At 40.3% G+C, this 20,551-nt stretch overlaps 1 protein-coding gene and 1 long non-coding RNA gene across 2 annotated transcripts; both read left to right on the plus strand.

Annotated features, from left to right (window-relative positions):
- The first annotated feature begins 12,820 nt into the window (after window positions 1-12,820).
- Window positions 12,821-15,192, plus strand: LOC147513213 (UDP-glucuronate 4-epimerase 3). Its single transcript, XM_086596224.1, has one exon. It carries the CDS (start codon window positions 13,999-14,001, stop codon window positions 14,782-14,784), a length of 786 nt encoding a protein of 261 aa, XP_086452350.1. The 5' UTR covers window positions 12,821-13,998; the 3' UTR covers window positions 14,785-15,192.
- A 628-nt stretch (window positions 15,193-15,820) lies between these two features.
- Window positions 15,821-17,940, plus strand: LOC147513214 (uncharacterized). The gene is made up of 2 exons (XR_015215301.1): window positions 15,821-16,009; window positions 17,530-17,940. It is a non-coding gene; the product is annotated as an uncharacterized LOC147513214 (long non-coding RNA).
- Window positions 17,941-20,551: the final 2,611 nt, after the last annotated feature.

Genomic DNA, 20,551 nt, shown 5'->3' on the forward strand with positions numbered 1-20,551 from the left:
CCACCAGTCCGGACCCCAGAGGTTGCCCCAGCCATTGTTACTCCACCAGTTAGGACCCCAGAGGTCGCACCAACCCCTGTTGTCATGACCACAGAGGTCGCATCAGCCCCTGTTGTCATAACCATAGAGGTCGCACCAACTCCGGCTGCCAAGACCTCCATTCCTCAGATCGACAAAGCATCACCCGTGACTAGGTCCACTGAGGTCGCTTCAGATTCTAAAGCAGTAGTCCAAACTGAAGAAAAGGAGCGAGTGAACCTAGAGACTGAAGACGATCCCAAGTTTGTCTATGTGGGGGCTAACCTTGACCTTACTCTCAAGACACAGCTTGTAAACTTTTTATCATTGAATAAAGATGTTTTCGCTTGGTCATACATCGATGTACCTGGTATAGATCCTAGTATTACACATCATAATTTAAATGTCAACCCCAATGCTAGGCCAGTCCGTCAGCGACCTAGGAAGCTATCCCTGAGATTTCAGAAAGCAATTAATGATGAGGTCGCTAAACTCAAAAAAGTAGGCTTCATCAGAAAGGTAGACTACCTAGAGTGGATCGCTAACATAGTAGTAAAGTCCAAAAGAACGATCTGATTAGCCACTTTTCGTAGACTTCACCAATCTCAACCAAGAAACACCTAAGGATAGTTTCCCCTTGCCAAGAATCGACCGACTCGTGGACCAGACCTGCGGCCACGAGCTCCTATCATTTATGGATGCATACAGTGGATAAAACTAGATCCCACTCATAGAAGAAGACCAAGAGAAAACTTCATTCATCACAGAGCAAGGGATCTACTGCTACAATGTCCTCCCGTTCGGCCTCAAGAATGCTGGCGCGACCTACCAACGACTTGTCACTGACATGTTCCAAGACATGTTAGGGGACACCATGGAAGTCTATATAGACGACATGGTAGTCAAGAGCAAGAAAGCGGTTGATCACCTCACTCACCTCAAGCAAGCATTCTCCAGATTACGCTGAACTCAGATGAAGTTGAATCCCGAAAAATGCCTTTTTAGAGCGTCCTCCGGAAAATTCATTGGGTATCAGGTATCACAACGAGGAATTGAGGCCAATCTAAACTAGATCTAAGTGTTCTTAGAAATGCCCAATCCAAAGACAACGAAGTAAATACATAAACTATTAGGAATTGTGGCAGCTCTCAACCGATTCATATCAAGGGCGTCAAACAAATGCCGACCTTTCCTGCAGCTTCTCAAAAAAGGGGAACAATTCTCATGGAATGACCAATGCCAGCAAGCGTTCTCTACTCTAAAAGAGTACTTGACAACACCACTTGTCCTGGCAAAACCAACAGATATGATGGTGAAACATTGGGGCTCTACCTCGCGGTCTCTGACTTTGCTATCAGTTCAGTTCTCTTCAAAGATAACCAAGGATCAGAAAAGCCGATATACTTCACAAGCAAGACGCTAACACCAGCTGAAAAGAACTACTCTTACATTGAAAAAGCAGTACTCACATTGATATACTCTGCAAGGAAGTTCAGGCCTTATTTTCAAGCACATCCACTCAAAGTACTCACCGACCTCCCACTGAAGAAGATCCTTCTTAAAGACAACAAAACAACTCGTATGGCTGTATGGGCAGAAGAACTTGGTGAACATCACATAGAGTTCGTCCCACACACTTCTCAGAAAGGACAGGTCGTTGCTGACTTTCTAGTAGACTTTCCTATCGACGACCTGAATTGGGAGCCAGAAACAGATATCACATCCACCAAATAGCCAGACAAGTCAGCCTGGTCACTCTTTGTGGACGGTTTTAGCAATTCCGGAGGAAGCAGCATTGGAGTCGTCCTAGTGTGACCAGATGGCACTATGGTTGAGAAAGCAATTTGCAACCTCTAACAATGAGGCGGAGTACGAAACTCTAATTATAAGACTTAGAACGACACTACAACTCGGTGTTCAGGAGCTAAAAGTTTTTAGTGACTTATAACTGGTTGTTCGCCATATTGCTAAAGAGTACACTACCCATGATGGTAACTTTTCTAAATACCTTCAAGTTGTTTATCAGTTACTTCATTCTTTTAAGACATCCACCATACACCACTTTTTGCGTGACGAGAATCGCCACGCAGACAATTTAGCCTATCTGGCTACTCAAACACCTAACTGCGCCCCTAGACAATTACTCATCGAAGTAATTAACTGACCTGCTTACCAAGCTGAGCACATCCTAGAAATCAGCGACTTATGCCCACTCTCGGACATTCAGATGAGTCAAACATGGGTGCAGCCCATCATAGAGTACATCCAACATGGTACAACCCCAGAAGACCGTACCAAAGCCAGACAAGTTCAATATCAGGCATGTCGCTGCTGCCTGGTCAACAACAAACTATTCAGAAAGTCTGCTGGCGGACCTTACTTGAGGTGCATAAGCCCAAAACAAGGTTAGTTGATTTTTGCAGAGATCCATGAGGGCAAATGTGGGAACCATGCTGGAGGTGACTCCTTGGCTCACAAAGCGATTTCCCAAGGGTACTTCTGGCCACGAATGCAGGTCGATGCCAAGAAGTACGTACTTAAATGCATCAAATGCCAAACTTTTGGCCACAATATCATCCAGCCAGCTCGCGAGTTAATCAACATCGCCATCCCTTGGCCATTTCACATGGGGGGCTTGGATATCATGGGACCATTCATCCCACAAAAAAGCAATGGCTTTCGGTTTGTCTTGGCCGCAATTGATTACTTCACTAAGTGGGTAGAAGCGATCCCCTTAGCTCATGTCAAAGAGTCACACGTTAGAAACTTTATCTAGATACACATCATCACTAGATTTGGTCTACCTTACACACTAGTGATGGACAATGGCTCCTAGTTCAAGGGAAAAATAGACAAGGAGTTTCTAGCAAAATGGAAGATCGTTCATGCATTTTCCATTCCCCAGTACGCCCAAAACAATGGCCAAGCAGAGGCTAGTAACAAAGCAATTCTAGAAAATTTGAAGAAGAAGATTGAAAAGAACAAAAGCCAATGGCTGAATAGTTAGAGAACATCCTATGGGCTCACCGAACTACAGCTCACTCTAGCATAGGCGAGTCACCATTTTCACTATGTTATGGCACGGAGGCCGTTATTCCTACTGAACTGATCGTCACAATGACTCGGTCCGAGATCGTCGAATCAGGACAGAACGACTCCATTCTTGCTAGAGAGGTCGACTTACTTGAAGAACGTCGTGACCTAGCAGCCATCAAAGTGGCAGCTTATCATCAGACTCTAAAGAAGGCTTACAATAAGCAAGTCAATCCTCGATCTTTTTAACCTAGCGATCTAGTTCTGAAAAAGAATCAAGAGGACTTTAAATTGGCACCAACATGGGAGGGCCCTTACATAGTGGAACAAGTCGTTGGCAATGGAGCATACTGGATCAAGACCCAAGAGGGGAAAACATTACCACGTCCTTGGAACACTTATTTGTTAAAGAAATTTTATCAATAAAAGTGTAATGTATTGGAACCCATACTCTTGTTTACTGCAAATCTATGTATACTTTACTTATGAATATTATTACAACTTGCTCTGTTCAAGTTCACCAATAGACACGGAGCTCGCTCTGAAAGAGCCACCAGCGTATGCGAACCAAAAACACTCTCATGAGTTCAAACATTCCCAAGCACACTTTCTTAAGCTAACACGCTCACTCGAGCTCATAGGCTTCTTAGCCTCTACAGTTTTTACTAGTTGATGACCTACAACTCTAGGATCAACTCAGCGAGAACGCTCTCTGCGAGCAACACGTTTTCTTAAACTAACACGCTCACTCGAGCTCATAGGCTTCTTAGCCTCTATAGTTCTTACTAGTTGATGACTTACAACTCTAGGATCAACTCAGCGAGAACGCTCTCCACGAGCAACACACTTTCTTAAGCTAACACGCTCACTCAAGTTCATAGGCTTCTTAGCCTCTACAGTTCTTACTAGTTGATGACCTACAACTCTAGGCTCAACTCAGCGAGAACGCTCTCTGCGAGTAACACACTTTCGTAAGCTAACACGCTCACTCGAGCTCCCATGCTTCTTAGCCCCTACATTTTGTATTTGTGGTAGATCTACAACCTTAGGCTGCAACGATGAAATGACAAAACAATATGTACAAGTACTTGGACATAAGCAAAATAAGTGCATTCCATAACATCCCTAATTTGAACTGCCTGAACAAACTCAGGAAACCAGTTCATAAATCCACTGATCTACTGGGTCTACCTAGAAATCCAGGTCATTCTGATTACATGTTTTTGAAACTATTGAACTGCCACTTACGTGGAAACCAGTTCGTTATGTATCCTTGTAACAATAAAAAAAGGCGAACTGCCCAGGCAAGCCTAGGACACCAGTTCTATTGTTATGCAATCTCTTACAAAACTGAAAACAGACAAAGTAGTCAAAATGCTTCATAACTTACACCAAAGAAGAAGAAAATCCAGCAACCATAGTCAAGCACCAGGAGTAATGTGTTTATCCTCGGTAATAATAGCAGTGAAAAAGAGTCGGTCGAAGGGCGTTCTCGTGATCTCTTGGTACGACAAGCACACTTGTACCCAGAGCCCCCACGATCACACTCTATTTTAGCTGCAAGTACGTATCTTCCAGAGATTGCATATTTTCCACACCTTCGGTCATATCGCCCTGCGTCTCTTCGTAAGTAACGGCCCCGACAATGCTTAGCATACTCTACCACTACAGCCTAGCTTCTCCCCAGAAATCAATCATCGTTGACCAAAGACCGACCTCTCATCTAAAGCGTCCTGATGTTTTTTCATCACAGCCTTCAGTTTCTTCTTATCAGTCTCCCATGCAGCCTGTATGCTCACTAGCTCTTCCTTGGCCTTGCTTACATCACTTTCAACATTATCAGCACGTTGGACGGTATGCTTCAACTGATCATACCCAGCAAGGAACTACAAATAGAATATCAATGTTATATTTGCCAACAAAACAACAAGAAACCAGACTAGATGAAGAGCTTACCAAACAACACGCCATGTCCATGGTCCCCAGAGTCGTCCCTAAATCTTCATCTCCAAGCTCTTCTTTATCATCATCCAACACAATCCCTTCCAGAAAACAGGTCGCTATGGGTGCCGAGTGGAAGCTACAGTTAGAACGTTTCACCATACGTTTCTTACATGTCTTCTCAGTATAGAAGAACTCGCTCCCTAGGTCGCCAGCACGCTTCCCTAAAGACCCAATTGTAGCGTTCTCACCAGCAATACCTTTTCCTTTACCCAGTACACCACAGTCCTTCGTGTTCAAGTCGTTTCTACCTATATAACTAGGAGACCTGAACACTATACCTCTAGTTCGCTCGCGCGAACTGGCATTAAAGTGACCTTCAGCTTTGGACCGTTTGCTGCTCCTTGAGCCAGAAGCAATTGCCTTCCGTTTACCACGATCACACCGCTGACGAGGCACAAAGTCAATATCATCCATCACAAGGGGGGAAGCTTCCCTCGCCCGTCCTTCGTCATGCGTATCTCCACGTCGCCTGGCCATCGGGTATTTTAAGGGCAACCCAACGTTCAGTAAGTTAATAAGAACGAAAGAACAAACAATGAAAGACACCAACCTGAAACGATCAAGGAACTTGCACAAGAACCTTGGAGAAGCAGCTTGAAGAAAGTGCAGAACCAACACCTTTGAACTTCTCACAAAAATTTGTTTTATGTTCTATTGTGTCCCTTCCCAAGATATGTCGTAAATACATCAAAACGCCAAACGGCGTGCCACCTAGCGACTACCATGTTTGAATCTCCAACTGTTCATATTCTCACATGTGCCACGCACGTGCTAAGGTCCTCTCTCAGTAAAATGCTCCGACATGGGAAATGCTCCATATGCACAAGACGTTCCCTTGATCTCCCAGGTTACATGGCCTTAATACCTATCACTATTTGGACATACATCACTAAGACCGATTAAAAAGCAGGACGCTCAATCAGGATCACAGGCTAATTAGCCTCATCAACTCTTACCAGAGAAAGCCTACAACGCTAAACTGGTACAATAACATCAAGGAGATCGCATTCACAACATCACAAAAATAAGCAAGAAGCAGAAGCATGCATTTCATAAAGGCAAAAGAACGAACTGCCCGGCCAACCTCAGGCCCCAGTTCGTCTACTAACCGATCTGCTGAGTCTACTTAGGAAATCCAACTTGGTTAGCCAACATTCATCATTCCAAGAACTCCCCAGAATAATCCGAGAAGCCAGGTCGTTTGAAGTACAACAAAGAAACCCTACTAAGAAAGGCGAACTGCCCAGGTTACCCCAGGAAACCAGCTCGATCTAATGTATCACATCTTACAAAGATCAACATAAGAAAAAAAACACTCACAAATCTCTAATTCAAAAAACAACGGGCAAGTTCTCAGTGGACAAGGAATCCAGGTCGCCTTTAGCGATGTTCTCGTTACCAGCAACAATTGAGGTACCAGTAGCATTCACTTCCACAGGCACACCAGGAGCGACCTCATCAATATGAGACTCAACGACCTCCAGAGCAGTTTCAGATAAGATAGGAGCATCACATGCATCTCCCAGTACGTGTAACACTGATGTACTGGGATCACCGCGTTCATGCTCTTCTTTGAAAGCTTTGTACTCTGCTTCCAGCTAGAGATAATCAACATCCAGAATGTTGTAAGCTTCAGTAGCCTTTTGAGCAACGTCTTTACAATGTTGGGCGTAACCAGTCACCCTGTCAAGCTCTGCCCTCGTAGCATTAAGCTCCACCCTCGTAGCATTAAGCTCCAACTTCGTTCCTTCCAGCTCGGTGCTCATCAGGATCTTCTCCAAGCAAACGTTCTGATACTGTGTCTTCAGTTCCTTGAGCTCCTTAAGGTCAATCGCATGTAAGTCCTGGATATTCCTCAACTCCTCCTTCAGCTTTGCTACAGACACTTTTTCTGATTCAGCAATCTGAGCGATCTCCTTCAACTTCTGGTATCCACTCACAAACTACACACACAAAAATACAACAACAATCGATCTTTGAAATGCAAATACATAATTAATGAGTAAGCTCTGTAGAGCATCACTTACCAAACAATGAGCAAGATCCATTTGCCTCAGATTTTCAGCAAGGTCCTTGGAATCCAGTTGCTTGCGGTTTCCATTCAGAGCCATCTGATCAATCATACAGGCCGTAATCTTGCTCGACTTGTAGCTGATATTAGTTCGCTTTGCTGTTCGCTGCACCCCCTGGTCGACCACATACACCACTTGGCGGTCCAAGTCATTATCAGTCACGACAGACTTCCCACTTACCTTACTCGGGACCTTCAACCTCACCATCTAGCTGTGGTCTCGAGGCGCTGGTGGCTGGCTCTGACCGACCTCAAAGGTTTCCAGATCCAAGATGCTCAGGTCGGGCGCAGCCCTTGACCTGGAACGACGAGAGGTCTTACCCCCAACTCCCCCAACTCGTTCACCACCAGACGCACCTCCAGCACCGGAGCTGCCCCCAACCACATGCGTCGCAGCCCTAGCAACCTTAGCAGCTCTCTGCTCAACCGTATCAACCTTCCTCTTCAGCGACCTACTTCGCTCGTGAGGAATGTACTCGATCTCCTCCAAGTCAAAGGGAGCACTACCAGAACCCTCCCCTTCTCGGTGTCGCTTTTCGACCCACCAACCCCGAGGCTCCAAAGACCACCCTGCAGTGTCGTCGCCTTTAACGGTTTCGATTCCTTTCTTCCCTCGTCACCAGCTCGTCATTGCTCCTCTCCATCACTTATTCATTGGAAGTTTCACGGATCACTAGGTCCCAAGCCTTTTTCTTCTAACTTTTCCTCTTCTCCCTGATCGCACGACCTCCTCTCTCCACAAAGTAGCTCGCTACTTCGGGTAGTTTCTCCTGCTTCTGAGCTCGAGTGAGCCTAGCAAATGACTCTATCACCCCACGTTTGGTTCGTTTTTTGATAATGATCTCTGCAAAAATAGCAAAGAAGCGGTTCAAATACAAACTCAAAAGTTAGAACATCAAACCAATAAGACAATACATTCATACCCATTCGAAAAGTTACACACCTTAGTGTTCACACCAAACCCTTTGGCACAATAATTCCCAGCTACCAACAGTGGCCTTCTCTCCCAAGCCTCGTTACTCATACCATCTAGCACACTAGACTTTCTCGTTCGTGTTTGCAAGCTAAAGTTATGCGCCCGAGATCGCTTCACAGAGAAGTGCTCAACTATGTCGGTGACTCCTATGCGATATTCACCACTTGCATTCAACAGGTCGAACACCCTGAGCAGCCGCCAGGTATTACCCACGAACTGGCAGGGTGCCTTCACACAAAAGTTCAAAAATTCACAAGCCAGCTTCGAGAATGGTATCCTCATACCAGCTCTCAGTTGCCCCTCGCAGACTACTACCCCGTAGTTTGTCCGGCGTGTACCTCTCATTGAACACGTTTGCTTTCTCTCCCAGTTCATGTATCTCCAGGTCGCTTACATTTATCCCATAAGTTTCTCTCAAATTGGCAAAAGCTTTCACCGCACGTTTATCTACAACCCAAGGGGGCAGCCCACTAGAAGACGACCCCTCGTCGCGAGTTGAAGTGCTAGCTACAGCAGCCAAAGAATCAGAATCAGATCGTGTATCATCTTCATCCTCACTCTCACACCTCACTGACTTTTCTCTCTCTTCCTCATACTCACCACAACTCAAAGATACCTCTCGAATCTCCTCAGATCGAGTATCATCAGAGTCAGACATCTCCTTTTTCTTAGCAAATACCAAACCCAAACAAGAATAACTAAAGCCGACCTAGATACTGGACACACAACGCTAGAACAGAAGAAACATGAAGAGCAACAATGGCAGAAACATTAACCTGAGAAACCCTAGCTTTGCGTTTTCACTGGAGGAGAAATAAAAAATGACTTTTCAGATTTTCAGATTTGGTTTGAGGAGAAATAAAAAATGACTTTTCAGATTTTCAGATTTGGTTTTATACAGCCGACCCTTCAGTTCCCGATGCATATCATGATTACACCCTATACTCTATACGACACGGCCCCTACAGAGCTGTCCAACTACCGTCTCACATCAGTATACAACATGATCTGACCTTGAAAGCACGGTTGGTATTTCCATTCACGTTGGTTCGCTTCCTCACTCATGCTCAACATGCGCCACCATTTTCTCTCAGCAAATCGCTTCAATGTACAACACGACCAACTGAGAGGGGGCTGTGTGAGGGAGTGATATTCTCATTCAGGAATATCATACACGTGTCAAGCATAACAGAAATACCATACCGACCTCATGCCCTCGTCCTCCGAGCTGGCTTCAGAGCGACTCACATCATCAGCTCGCACATCCGATCTACTATATCGCTCCAGAGTAGCTTAGCTCGCACATCCTCACGCAGAACGTTCCATCTAATGACATCATCCATCTTCTAGATGCAATCATTACCAAGCCATACTTACACAATCTATTACCGCAAAATACGAACTATTGTAACCACTCCCTATCATTACAAAATTCCTACCAACACCAGCCATACACTTCTTCTCAATCTCAACCCTACATCTATGCTTGTCAGTACACGTGTTGCGTGGATCCTCATGTTCAACAACTATAAATACCCCTAGTATGAACTACGCAAGATCTGGTTCTACTCTCCCCAGAAGTGAGAGATAGATATGTGGGTAGTTTGCTCTGAACGAACTTGATCTTTTCAATCTAATATCCCCATCTCCTCCACTTTAATCACAAGTTGTAAAGCCCAAACTAAATATCACCTTTACAGAACTAATGCGGCAAATTGTTGAGCTTACGTAATTTTAGAGGCACTGAGGCTGAGTCCAATGGCTCCCTATCCCCTTAAAATAGAGCTAAACTCAATAGATTTTACTCTCTATCAATAATTTCCTCTATATATATACAAAGAGAATTAATGATAGAGAGTAAAATCTGTTGACTTTAGCTCTACTTTTAAAAGGATAGGGAGCAATTGGACTCAGCCTTAGGAATTTGTTCTACCCGCTCATTGAAGCGAGATGGCCAGATGGTCAAGGACGGAACAGGAATCTAAGTTTAGGGAGTGCAGTAGTAACATTGTTTTCTCAAATCTTGGGGGTGCGGTTGCAGATGGTCCTCATAACTAGTAAGGCATGTTCCATTTGCTAATGAAGATATTTTAGAAGTACACTTCGTCTGCCATGTATTTACAAAGTTACAATAACTTCATTCGGGTATGGCATATAATGCCTCATTACAGGTACATAGCCCCATTTCTAAGATTTTTCCTTCTATGGAAAAAACACAATGTCACATGATTGCACGGCAATGGTGGTGGTAGTTGCATGTAGTAGTTGTGATGTTTCTATTGATTGATTGATTGATTTTGTTTATGGAGCAAATTGCACATTTAAAAAAAAATTGCAAATCGTCCTTTCAAGCTTAAGTATTTTGTAATCCGTTTAGGGTTAACTAGTATTACCCCCACTAGATCAGACCAATTAGGATTTCCCTTTTATTAAATGGGGTAATTAGGGTCTTTCCTGTACACAAAAAAAAAAAAAAAAGTCAATTTGAATTGACTACGTTTTTTTCGTGTGTATTTAGTGATAGACTCTATCTATTATTTATTTTATTTATTTTTTTATTTTTATTTTTATTTTTTTTAAGACTCTAATTTCCCATCTAGTAAAAAAGAAATCCGCTCATATAGTGGGGGTAATATTCGGTAACCCGTAACAGTCCATCGTGAAGAGTATCTTTACTAAAACTGACAATATCAGGTTCATACTTAAAAAACTCGCAACTAGGCACATAAGCTGAGAGTTGGATCTGTTAGTCAGTCCGTTTCTATTCTGATTTAGTCAACTCCAATTGGGAGTTGGGACTATTCAGTCACCATTTTATATTTAATTATCACTCAAACGTCAAACCAACTTATTTTTAGCTGAAAAATAAAAATAAAAAAGCGCAAATTAAACTGGTAACCTTGTCACCGTAAAATTTCAGAAATCAATACTAACCCAGTAACCCCGTTGTAGTATGAGGATTGAGGAGTACGATTTTGTTATTTTACTTATTCTTGCCAGACCATGAAGGATGTATATATGCCTATATGGTGGTTGAGATCAAAGTATTAAACACCCATTGGCCATTGCGACTACCTGATCCATGAACTGGGCCAGAGGCCTTAGACCTTAGTGTTAGTACACACTGACACTGGTTGGGCTAGAAGTTTAGAACAAGCACCATGCATAGGATCATCAATTTAACAATCAACAGAAGAGCACTAGCCACAAGCCTACAATTATGGAATTGGAAGATCAGCAGTGTATCCAAGTATCCAACAAATGGAAAATTTGTTAGAGATCAAATAACTAATCACTTGATATGCCATACACCAGATGAGGAACAAGCAGTGGTATACATTGATTCGTTGAGTTGTGCTTTAAACAGTTATAAAGCCTCTCGTCTATACATCCATCTCGAGGTTTGACGGCGTGCATCTCAACTCGACATGGATAGTCGAAGGGCTCTATATGTATGCCTCTATCGCATATTCACCATAGCAGATGTGGCGTACCCTACTTCAAAGCATTTCCCCAGGTACAGGTGCAAGTCACTGTTACAATAAACTGGACAAAATCACAAATCTTTCTACACTTCAGGGGCCTAAATATTAAGAAATATAAATGTTTGGTGGCTATCAGCCCATCATGATCTGGTCTTGATCATGTCTTCTTTCTCCTCTCATTAGTTTTTTCAACCTACTTGTGTAATTGTGTGAAAATGTGGAATACACACCAGGTTCTCTCTGAGTACTGATTAAGATTGTTTTAATCTGTGCTGTAAGTCTGTAACATCATTTCTCGAACCACCTTAATTGAAAAACAAGAAAACTTCTAGCTAGTGATTGTGAGTTGTCACCCCCTTCGAAAAAGAGAAGGTTGCCTTCTTTTCAAGTAGCTTTTACATCACTCATCAACATGTAACCGTTGGTGAGTCCCCACTCCCACCTGTTGTTGTCTTTTTTTTCCACTCACGTGAAGTTTGTCTTCTCTTCCATTAATATTGTAAGTAAGTTGTAACATATACGTCCATATCTCAGAAACTAGTTCAGTAATCAGTACCGTCGACATATAGTGATATATACGAGATTACTACTTACTAGTAGATAAAATGTCAATCTAAAACTAACAACACCTGGAACCAGAGAGCACTTAATTCCATTAACTAACAGATAAGGTGCACATATTTCAGTTTAATCAGCATTTAATGAGCCTTTGTTGCAATTACCTCGTAAGAGTAATTATATATCTTGAATTTGTATATGTTCAACCACCTCCATTTGGATTTTGTTTCGGATTAGGGTCGTAAACGTTGAATTGTTCATACGTTTAATCCAATGTAGTTAACTACTCTTGTATCTTACATGAACAATGTTCTCATTTCTTTTTCAAAGCCTTTCTCGCACGCTGGCACGCTGCTGGATTGTATGTATCTACATTCGCCGGAGTGTATTTACATTCTACTGTTTTAGACTTATAGTAGCGGAATTTGTCCAATCTTGATAAAAATTCGTCGATGGAAGTCAAATTGCAGTCGTTAAAAATCATGATTGTTACTTATAAAAGGTGTTTGTTACTCAGAATAACCCCAGAATTTTGCTTATAATTCGATGGCTCACAGGTCATACCGTAAATTTGAAGGTAACAAAGCCCACAAATCTCTCACATTCCCCAATAACAGGAAACTACATTAATCTCCACAGCCTCATCCACACCATCCCCAACAAACTACCCTAAATCCCAAACTTAAACACATTGTTGAATGCAAAAGTTGTAAACTCAATAAAAATGGTAATGGTATTGAAACCTAGGATTGAGAAATTTAAGAACATCTATAATCCATTCCACCGAATCAATAAATGCACTCCATTTTGATCATCATTACTCCGACTAATTAACTAATTATTAAATTAAATTAAATTAAATTAGTTAGTTAAAACTTGAAAAAGAAAGATTAGTTACTAATAAAAAAAGGTAAAAAAATAAGTCAGTATTTTTTTGACTTCTCTTTGATTCCAAAACTCCAATTTATCCCCCAAACACATCCTCCTCAAAAACCTTACTTCTCCTTCCTCTCTCTTTCCTTCCATTTCCTCTCTTGTTTCTTTCTTCACTCATTTTTTTTCACCATTTGGATCACAGACATTTCTTCAAGCACCCATAAAAAGGGAAGAATAAGGAAAAACCCATTTTCAAGAAAAAAAAAGATTCCAAAAAAAAAAAAAAAAAGAGTGCAATCCAAACAAACCCCCTTTCTTTGAACAGATTCAAAGATTGAATTTTGACTGTAATCCTAAAGCCCTAACCCAATTACAGATTTGATTTTAAGTATAAGGAAAAAGGAACAGTGGGGGTGTGGGTTTGATATATTTTATTGGTCAATGTCACAACTGAAACCAATATCATCACATCTCGATAACATTCCATCAACACCTGGTAAATTCAAGATGGATAAATCACCATACATTCATCGTCTTAGGTGGCATTTTTCATTAGCCAAGCTTTCTTTCTGGTGTTTTCTCTTCTTGGGTCTTATCCTTATTTTTTCTTCTTGCGTTCAACACCTTCTTCTTCGTCATCTTCTGATCCTTCTAGAAGATTCCTTCGTAATGCTTCTTGGGGTGGTCCTGCTTGGGAGAAGCGTGTCAGGTCTTCGGCTCGTGTCAGGTCTCGAAATGGCATCACTGTACTTGTTACTGGTGCTGCTGGATTTGTTGGCACTCATGTTTCCGCTGCGTTGAAGAGGAGGGGTGATGGAGTTTTGGGACTTGATAATTTTAATGATTATTATGAACCGACTTTGAAACGAGCCCGGCAGGCGTTACTGGAGCGTAGCGGTGTGTTTGTTGTGGAAGGTGATATTAATGATGGGGCATTGTTGAGGAAGCTATTTGATGTTGTTGCATTTAGTCATGTAATGCATCTTGCTGCACAGGCGGGTGTAAGGTATGCAATGCAGAACCCAAGCTCTTATGTACATAGTAATATTGCTGGTCTTGTTAATGTTCTTGAAGTTTGTAAGTCGGCTAATCCACAACCTTCGGTTGTTTGGGCATCATCGAGTTCTGTCTATGGTCTTAATTCGAAAGTGCCCTTTTCGGAGAGGGACCGAACAGACCAACCAGCTAGTTTGTATGCTGCTACTAAGAAAGCTGGTGAAGAGATTGCTCATACTTATAACCATATATACGGTTTGTCGATTACTGGATTGAGATTCTTTACTGTTTATGGACCTTGGGGGAGACCTGATATGGCTTACTTCTTTTTTACCAAAGATATATTGAAGGGAAAATCTATTTCGATATTTGAGGGCCCGAATCATGGGACAGTGGCGAGGGATTTCACTTATATTGATGACATTGTTAAGGGGTGCCTGGCGTCGTTGGACACTGCAGAGAAGAGCACTGGAAGTGGCGGAAAGAAGAAGGGCCCTGCGCAGTTGCGGGTTTTTAATCTGGGGAATACATCACCAGTGCCCGTCACCAAGCTTGTCAGCATATTGGAGAGGTTGTTGAAGGTGAAGGCTAATAGAGTTATGTTGAAGATGCCAAGAAATGGAGATGTGCAGTTTACTCACGCAAATATAACTCTTGCTCAGAGGGAGCTTGGGTATAAGCCCTCTACAGATCTACAAACTGGGTTGAAGAAGTTTGTCCGGTGGTATCTCAGCTATTACTCGTCTGGGAAGAAAAGCTCTGGATGAGTTCTCATTGTCAGTTGCTGTGTGGTAGAATCATTTGAATTCTTCATCATTCTATTCTTACAATTTTTACCTCATTTCCGTTGCCCTTTTCACTTCGTTTCATATATCCTAATATTCTCACATAAGGAGGAAATTTGTGTTCCACGAGGGAGAGCTTTTTGTGGTTGCTGGGCAATGTTTGCAGGATATTCCTTGATCTGTATCAAAAGAAAACCCGAAGCATCTTGTCTTTTTCCACATATTGCTTCTTTCCTATCTCTTTGTTCTTTTTAGGAATGTTTCTGTGGTTAGTTTTGGCATTGTACAATTTATGAATTATGATTACAAGCGTACGCTGATTGGTGGACTCATATCATCATCTTGACACAATTTGAATAAAATAGCACATGCCACTTTGCGTTCGATTAATGCTTCTTTTGTATAAGAATTAAAAGTGATTACATGCTTTGGTTGTGAGTTTGTCACAAAATGATGGCCATAGTGCATTGACATGATATGTGCATATTACAGGTACATTTAAGTAGGTTTTTGTATGATCACTATGATGTCTTTTGATATTTATTTTTCGTCTAGTCACTATTTATGAAAAGTTAAAGCCATTGCATAAAGTTTAAAGTTCAATATGCTACCCTGGTCGTTGAATTGTAACCAGCAATTCTATTTTGCCATTTCCATGGCATTATCATCGGGAGTTGGTGTTATAGTTACATATTTCTATGAGAAGTTTTATGTTTATTGACTAAAATCAACATATTATAACTTCAATAGTGTGATTCCAGTTTCCACAGAACTTGTTGTTTCCTTCTTTAAATTATAATGTGCTTTGGGAACAAGTAGTTCTCATGAATAACAACTATTATCTTTCTGTCTTTGTTTTGTGAGTGGTGCTTGTGTGTTTTTTTTTTTTGGATATAGAGGATATAAAGCATCTTGCAAAAGCATTGTTTATTTTTTAAAATTTTATTTTATTTATTTTTTTCCCTGTACTTCTCATTGCTTGTCTTCTTAGAAGTGAATAACTCTACTTTTCTTATTTTCCACTAATATTTTCTAGTACAGTGCAAAAGATCAGATTATGGCCATCCATGCAGACATGGACGACCTATCACCATTGTTTCTTTTCTTTTCTTTAGGAGTCAAGTCATGGCCAATCAATCATGGAGCTCTTGACTCAAGTTAGAGAAGACATCAATGAGCTTCTGATCATTCTTCATAAAAAGATGCGGTAAGTGTAATTATTTATACTCTACCTTTTGCATTTGTTAGTTACAAGGGTATTACATTTGGCATTTTGGTTAGAGAAGAACATAATCAAATAGGTGACTCGTCTGAGGTTTTAGTAATGTAGATCTTACTGGCGGAAGCTTCAGTTTAATTGAATCTACACTTTAATTGAAACACAATTAAAAGAAAACCTAAAATCACTCCTTTATTGAATCTTTCAATCACAAATCACACACATAAACACAACTACTGAAACCCTAACTACAAGCCCGTTATTTAAAGTAAACCTAGAAAGCATAAACCAATAGGAACACGACATGTGTGCAACTAACTAATGGACTCGAATCATGGGCTTGGACTCAACTAAGGGGCTCACGCCCATAACATGTAAGAGGGAACATAGGCGCACACCTATGACACTGACATACTCGACTAATGGTCTACATCATTTAGTTTGGCCTGTTTTCGCATGACTAACTAATTTCCTTATTTCCGTTTGACATTTCGTAAAAATACAATTCTCCTTTTAAAAATTTGAAGGTCTTTTATATTCTTTTATCTTTAGAAGTTCTTAAGAAACAGAAATATGCTTGATGGAATTGGTATTTTTTCTCCCATTACAGAATGGTTGTGCTAGGAAATTCCAAAATTCTTCTTTGACAAAAGGGATCTGGTGACATCTAACAACTTGAGTGAGAAGTTGACATACCTTAGTGAACTACTAGGGATGATCAACATATTATCCCTGGAGTATTTCAGATTGGTAGGAAAGGAGGATGATACGATAATATAGAACATTGTGCATTAAAGAAAATTGTGGATCTTGAGCACAGAGTCACTTTTAGCAGGGCCTCTTAGCTGTCTCAAAGTGCTTTATAAGTGTCGAGTGTTGTGAGTTAGGCTCATCTGCACTAGAGGCACATAGTAACATAGGTGTACTTTGTAGGGTGATGATCTTGTTTCTGGAATTGTTCTAAAATCATCATTTTTCCCCACAGCATCCAAGAAGGTGATGCAGAATGTTCAGATAGGAGTTACACTGAAGGCTGACCATCGCTGAATATGTTTGGAGGTGTATAGTGGCCTGCTGGTCATGCCTTGGGGGTTGGGCCACGAGGTCTTCAATTTAAGTTCCACTTCACCTGAGGAAGTGGGGTTTAAAGGCTTAGGGATTAAAGTAGTACAACGACTAGTAATAAAAAGAAGAGGGAAATGAATGTTTGGAAGGGAAACTATTGGTTAGGAAGGCGAAGTGAGATGTTTGTTATAGCAGGTTCTAATGTGTGTCAAGTATAAATGAGATTGCATAATTTTTCATAAAGTAGAGCCAAAGCTAAGTCGGTGCTTTGAATAAGTGTTAGTATTTATTTGTTATATCACTTTGAATCAGATGTTGGGATAAAATTGGTGTCTCTGTACGGATTTCAGTTTGAGGATTCTGCAGTATGTAATTGTGGGATCTGAACTGTCAGCTTCATAACATTTTAGTTTTGGAGGGCACCTGATTAATTGCATGTGCAGACTATTGCAGATTTGCAGGCTTGCGTTTTAGAATGTTCACAAATCGCAAGCATATTTCTTTAGGGGCAGCTTAGGTTCCTTTCGTTTGATGATTTTTGTAGATCCCGTTGCATTAGTTCTCTTTCTCTTCAGTGAGGGCTGTCAACTTCGCGCTGTCTTTTTCTGACAAGTGTTGTTTGTTGCTCACTTAATTGTTTCCTTAGTTCCAATTTTTTCCAGTAGGATGTGGATTAGCGATGGATTTGGTCAACTCTTACTGTTCATTGTGCTTTTCCGAAACTGTTTTCTGGTCGTTCTGTAGACAGCTTGGGTATTATCTGTATTGTATCTTCTCTAAGATTGACCTACTGGGTTTTCAGTCCCATGTGTTATTATGAAAGCATTTTTTAATGGCCTAGTGGATATTCCTCATGTCTTATGTGTGTTGCAGGTTGCAAGTCTTTCACTTTCTCTGTTTTTTCCTCTAATGTTAAAATTGAGAAGTGGATGTTAGACAAATTTTGCATTGTCTAGGCCTGGAGCTGTATATATAAGGATTATAGGAGAGACTTTTCCTGAGTGCATCTTTGTCCAGGATATATTTTGCGTACAAGTATGCAAACCGTATACGATCGAGGTTTTTTTTTTCCTGAAGTCTTGAAACCCGTCATTCGAGATCAATAATTAGCACGGTTTTTAGATTCTAATTGTAATTATATAGGAGGCACATCTAATTTAATATAAGGGATAATTATGTTATTTAAGTGATATTAGTTTTTTTTTTTTTCTAAATTATTAATAAAAGAGGGCTTGTTCTAAATTCAGGAGAATAATTATATAATTTAAGTTACATTAGGGAAATTATTAATAAAAGGGGTGGTTCTAATTTTGTGTGGGAGGTGTTTATAAATTAAGCAAATAGGGTGATTTCAATTTGCCTGTAGAGATGCGCCTGCCATATAACAGAAAACTGAATATACGGGGCAGCTTGTTAAGTTTGTCAGTGTAGGATGAGGAGTGCTTGAAACCCAGATGCAAAAAAGCTTGGAGGCACAGTTCATCCATTCTATTTCTCCGCCCACTTAGCGTGAAACCTAAGAATGCGCTTGGTACAAAGCCAGAGATAAAGATGACAAGTGCAAGGACTTCGTTATAAACGTGGGTTTTACGGTGTAATTTCACGTTTTGGTTATAGTGAAGCTGTGACTAAATTGCATCATTCCGATAGTAGCATGTTTATACGAAATTTTTGCAGATGTCTGTTTCCAGGCTAAGTAAATGTTTTTCGTTCAATGATCACTGAGTACTGAAAATGCGTAAATTCAATCTCACAAGTCCGTCCATGTTATTTTTCATTAGTACTCGAGCATGTGCTACATATATTTTTTTTGCATTTTGTAAAGCCAATTTTATATTCATGCAGGGGATTGTTGGAAAAATGGTTTAGAAAAGAAGTTCCTTATGTTACGAATTTTTAGACATTTGAGTTATCTAAAAACCATTTAATAATAAATGAGAAATTGTCTCTAGTGTACCTACTTAAGTGGAAATAATGTGACTTATACTTTTTAGGTTTTTTTTTTTTTTTTTTTTTTTTTTTTTAGGCGTGGGTTTATGATATATAAGTAATATTTTTTTTATAGAAGGTAGTTTATGTAACTACCGTAACCGAATTTGGCTTGAACGGTCGTGTCCTTTCAAACCGGTCTTTTTGGAAAGGTGCACATTCTCTTCTATAAAACTCGACTGTATGTTTTGTTTAAGATAATATGAGAAAAAAGTCATTGGCATTAAATTTTCGTGCATTTTCTTTCTCTACAAGTTTTTCATTGTTCAAGTACAAACATGTTGCATTCGTTGATTTTTTGGAATTAAAGTGCTACATTTTTTAGAATGAAATCCGTTCTATCTTGGGAGACAATTGTTTATCAACCTTAAACACTGAGACGGAGCAAATTTGTCTTAAGGACATAGTATGGGCTCGGATTGACTTATTTGTGTCTTTCGGGAATATGATCTACATGAACAATTTAAAAGTTACCCAAAAGGAAATGATTTAAGCACATTCCAAGAAGAGAAGAGGTTATTTGTAATTTTGAGACAATGCTAATATATACATTTCACACCATAAGAACAGTGACAGTGATCCGGAAAGTTCTTATAATCTCACTACAAAGATGACTTCGCACTATAACAGTCTGATCAGGTTGAACGTCATCACTTATTTGTTCTCTTATGGTAAAATATAAAGGATTAACCCCCACCACCCCCACCCCAATTAGATGACTCAATTAGGATTCCCCTCCCCCCTAGAGTTTTTCTCCTAAACACATAGTCAACTTGAATTGACGGTTAATTTTCAAGTCAAACAATTGAAAATAACACAATTGCTCTTATTGTTTTCAAAAGGAAAATGTTCAATTTTATTTAGGTGAGGACAGTTATGTCATTTCCAGTTATTTGACCTAAAAGTTAACAATCAAACTAAGTTTACCGTGTGTTGGGGGGATCCTAATTAGATCATCTAGGGAGGATAATACTAGTTAACCCAAATATAAATAAGAACTGGTTAAGAAAATTTGAGGCGGCATTAGGCTAAAAGCAGTAGAACAAACAAAAAAGAAACATTTTAAACAAATTACGAACAACGAAAGATGAACCAACAAACAAGAAGTAAGAAAGTTTTTGTTGAAGGTGTAAGCCCATAACTTGTATAGATATAATAAATAAGAAAACAAGAAAGAAAGAAAGAAAGAAAGAAAGAAAGAAATCGAAAGTTGTTGAAGCACAGAGATTATCTAAATAGTAAATACAGAAATGTCTCTAGCTACAGCATTGCTGGCGCAAACGCGCCATTAGTCAGACACCTACATTCGCAAGCAAAAGATTAATGTCGTACAAACGCAGGACACTATTTCATTAAGCCTAACAATACTATTTAATTGTTGGCTTAATCCAGCTAAGGGGGTGGAAATTTGTAGCAAAAAAAAAAGAAGCTAAGGGTGGAAAGATCGCCTTGTCTTTCCCTTCATCGCATAATACT

Source organism: Coptis chinensis, chromosome 3 (assembly GCF_015680905.1).
Source record: "Coptis chinensis isolate HL-2020 chromosome 3, ASM1568090v1, whole genome shotgun sequence".
In the NCBI taxonomy this organism is placed as follows: domain Eukaryota; kingdom Viridiplantae; phylum Streptophyta; class Magnoliopsida; order Ranunculales; family Ranunculaceae; genus Coptis; species Coptis chinensis.

Bases quoted from the DNA above. Each gene is read 5' to 3' on its own strand.
- LOC147513213 (XM_086596224.1), top strand. From the start codon at position 13,999: ATGCATCTTGCTGCACAGGCGGGTGTAAGGTATGCAATGCAGAACCCA.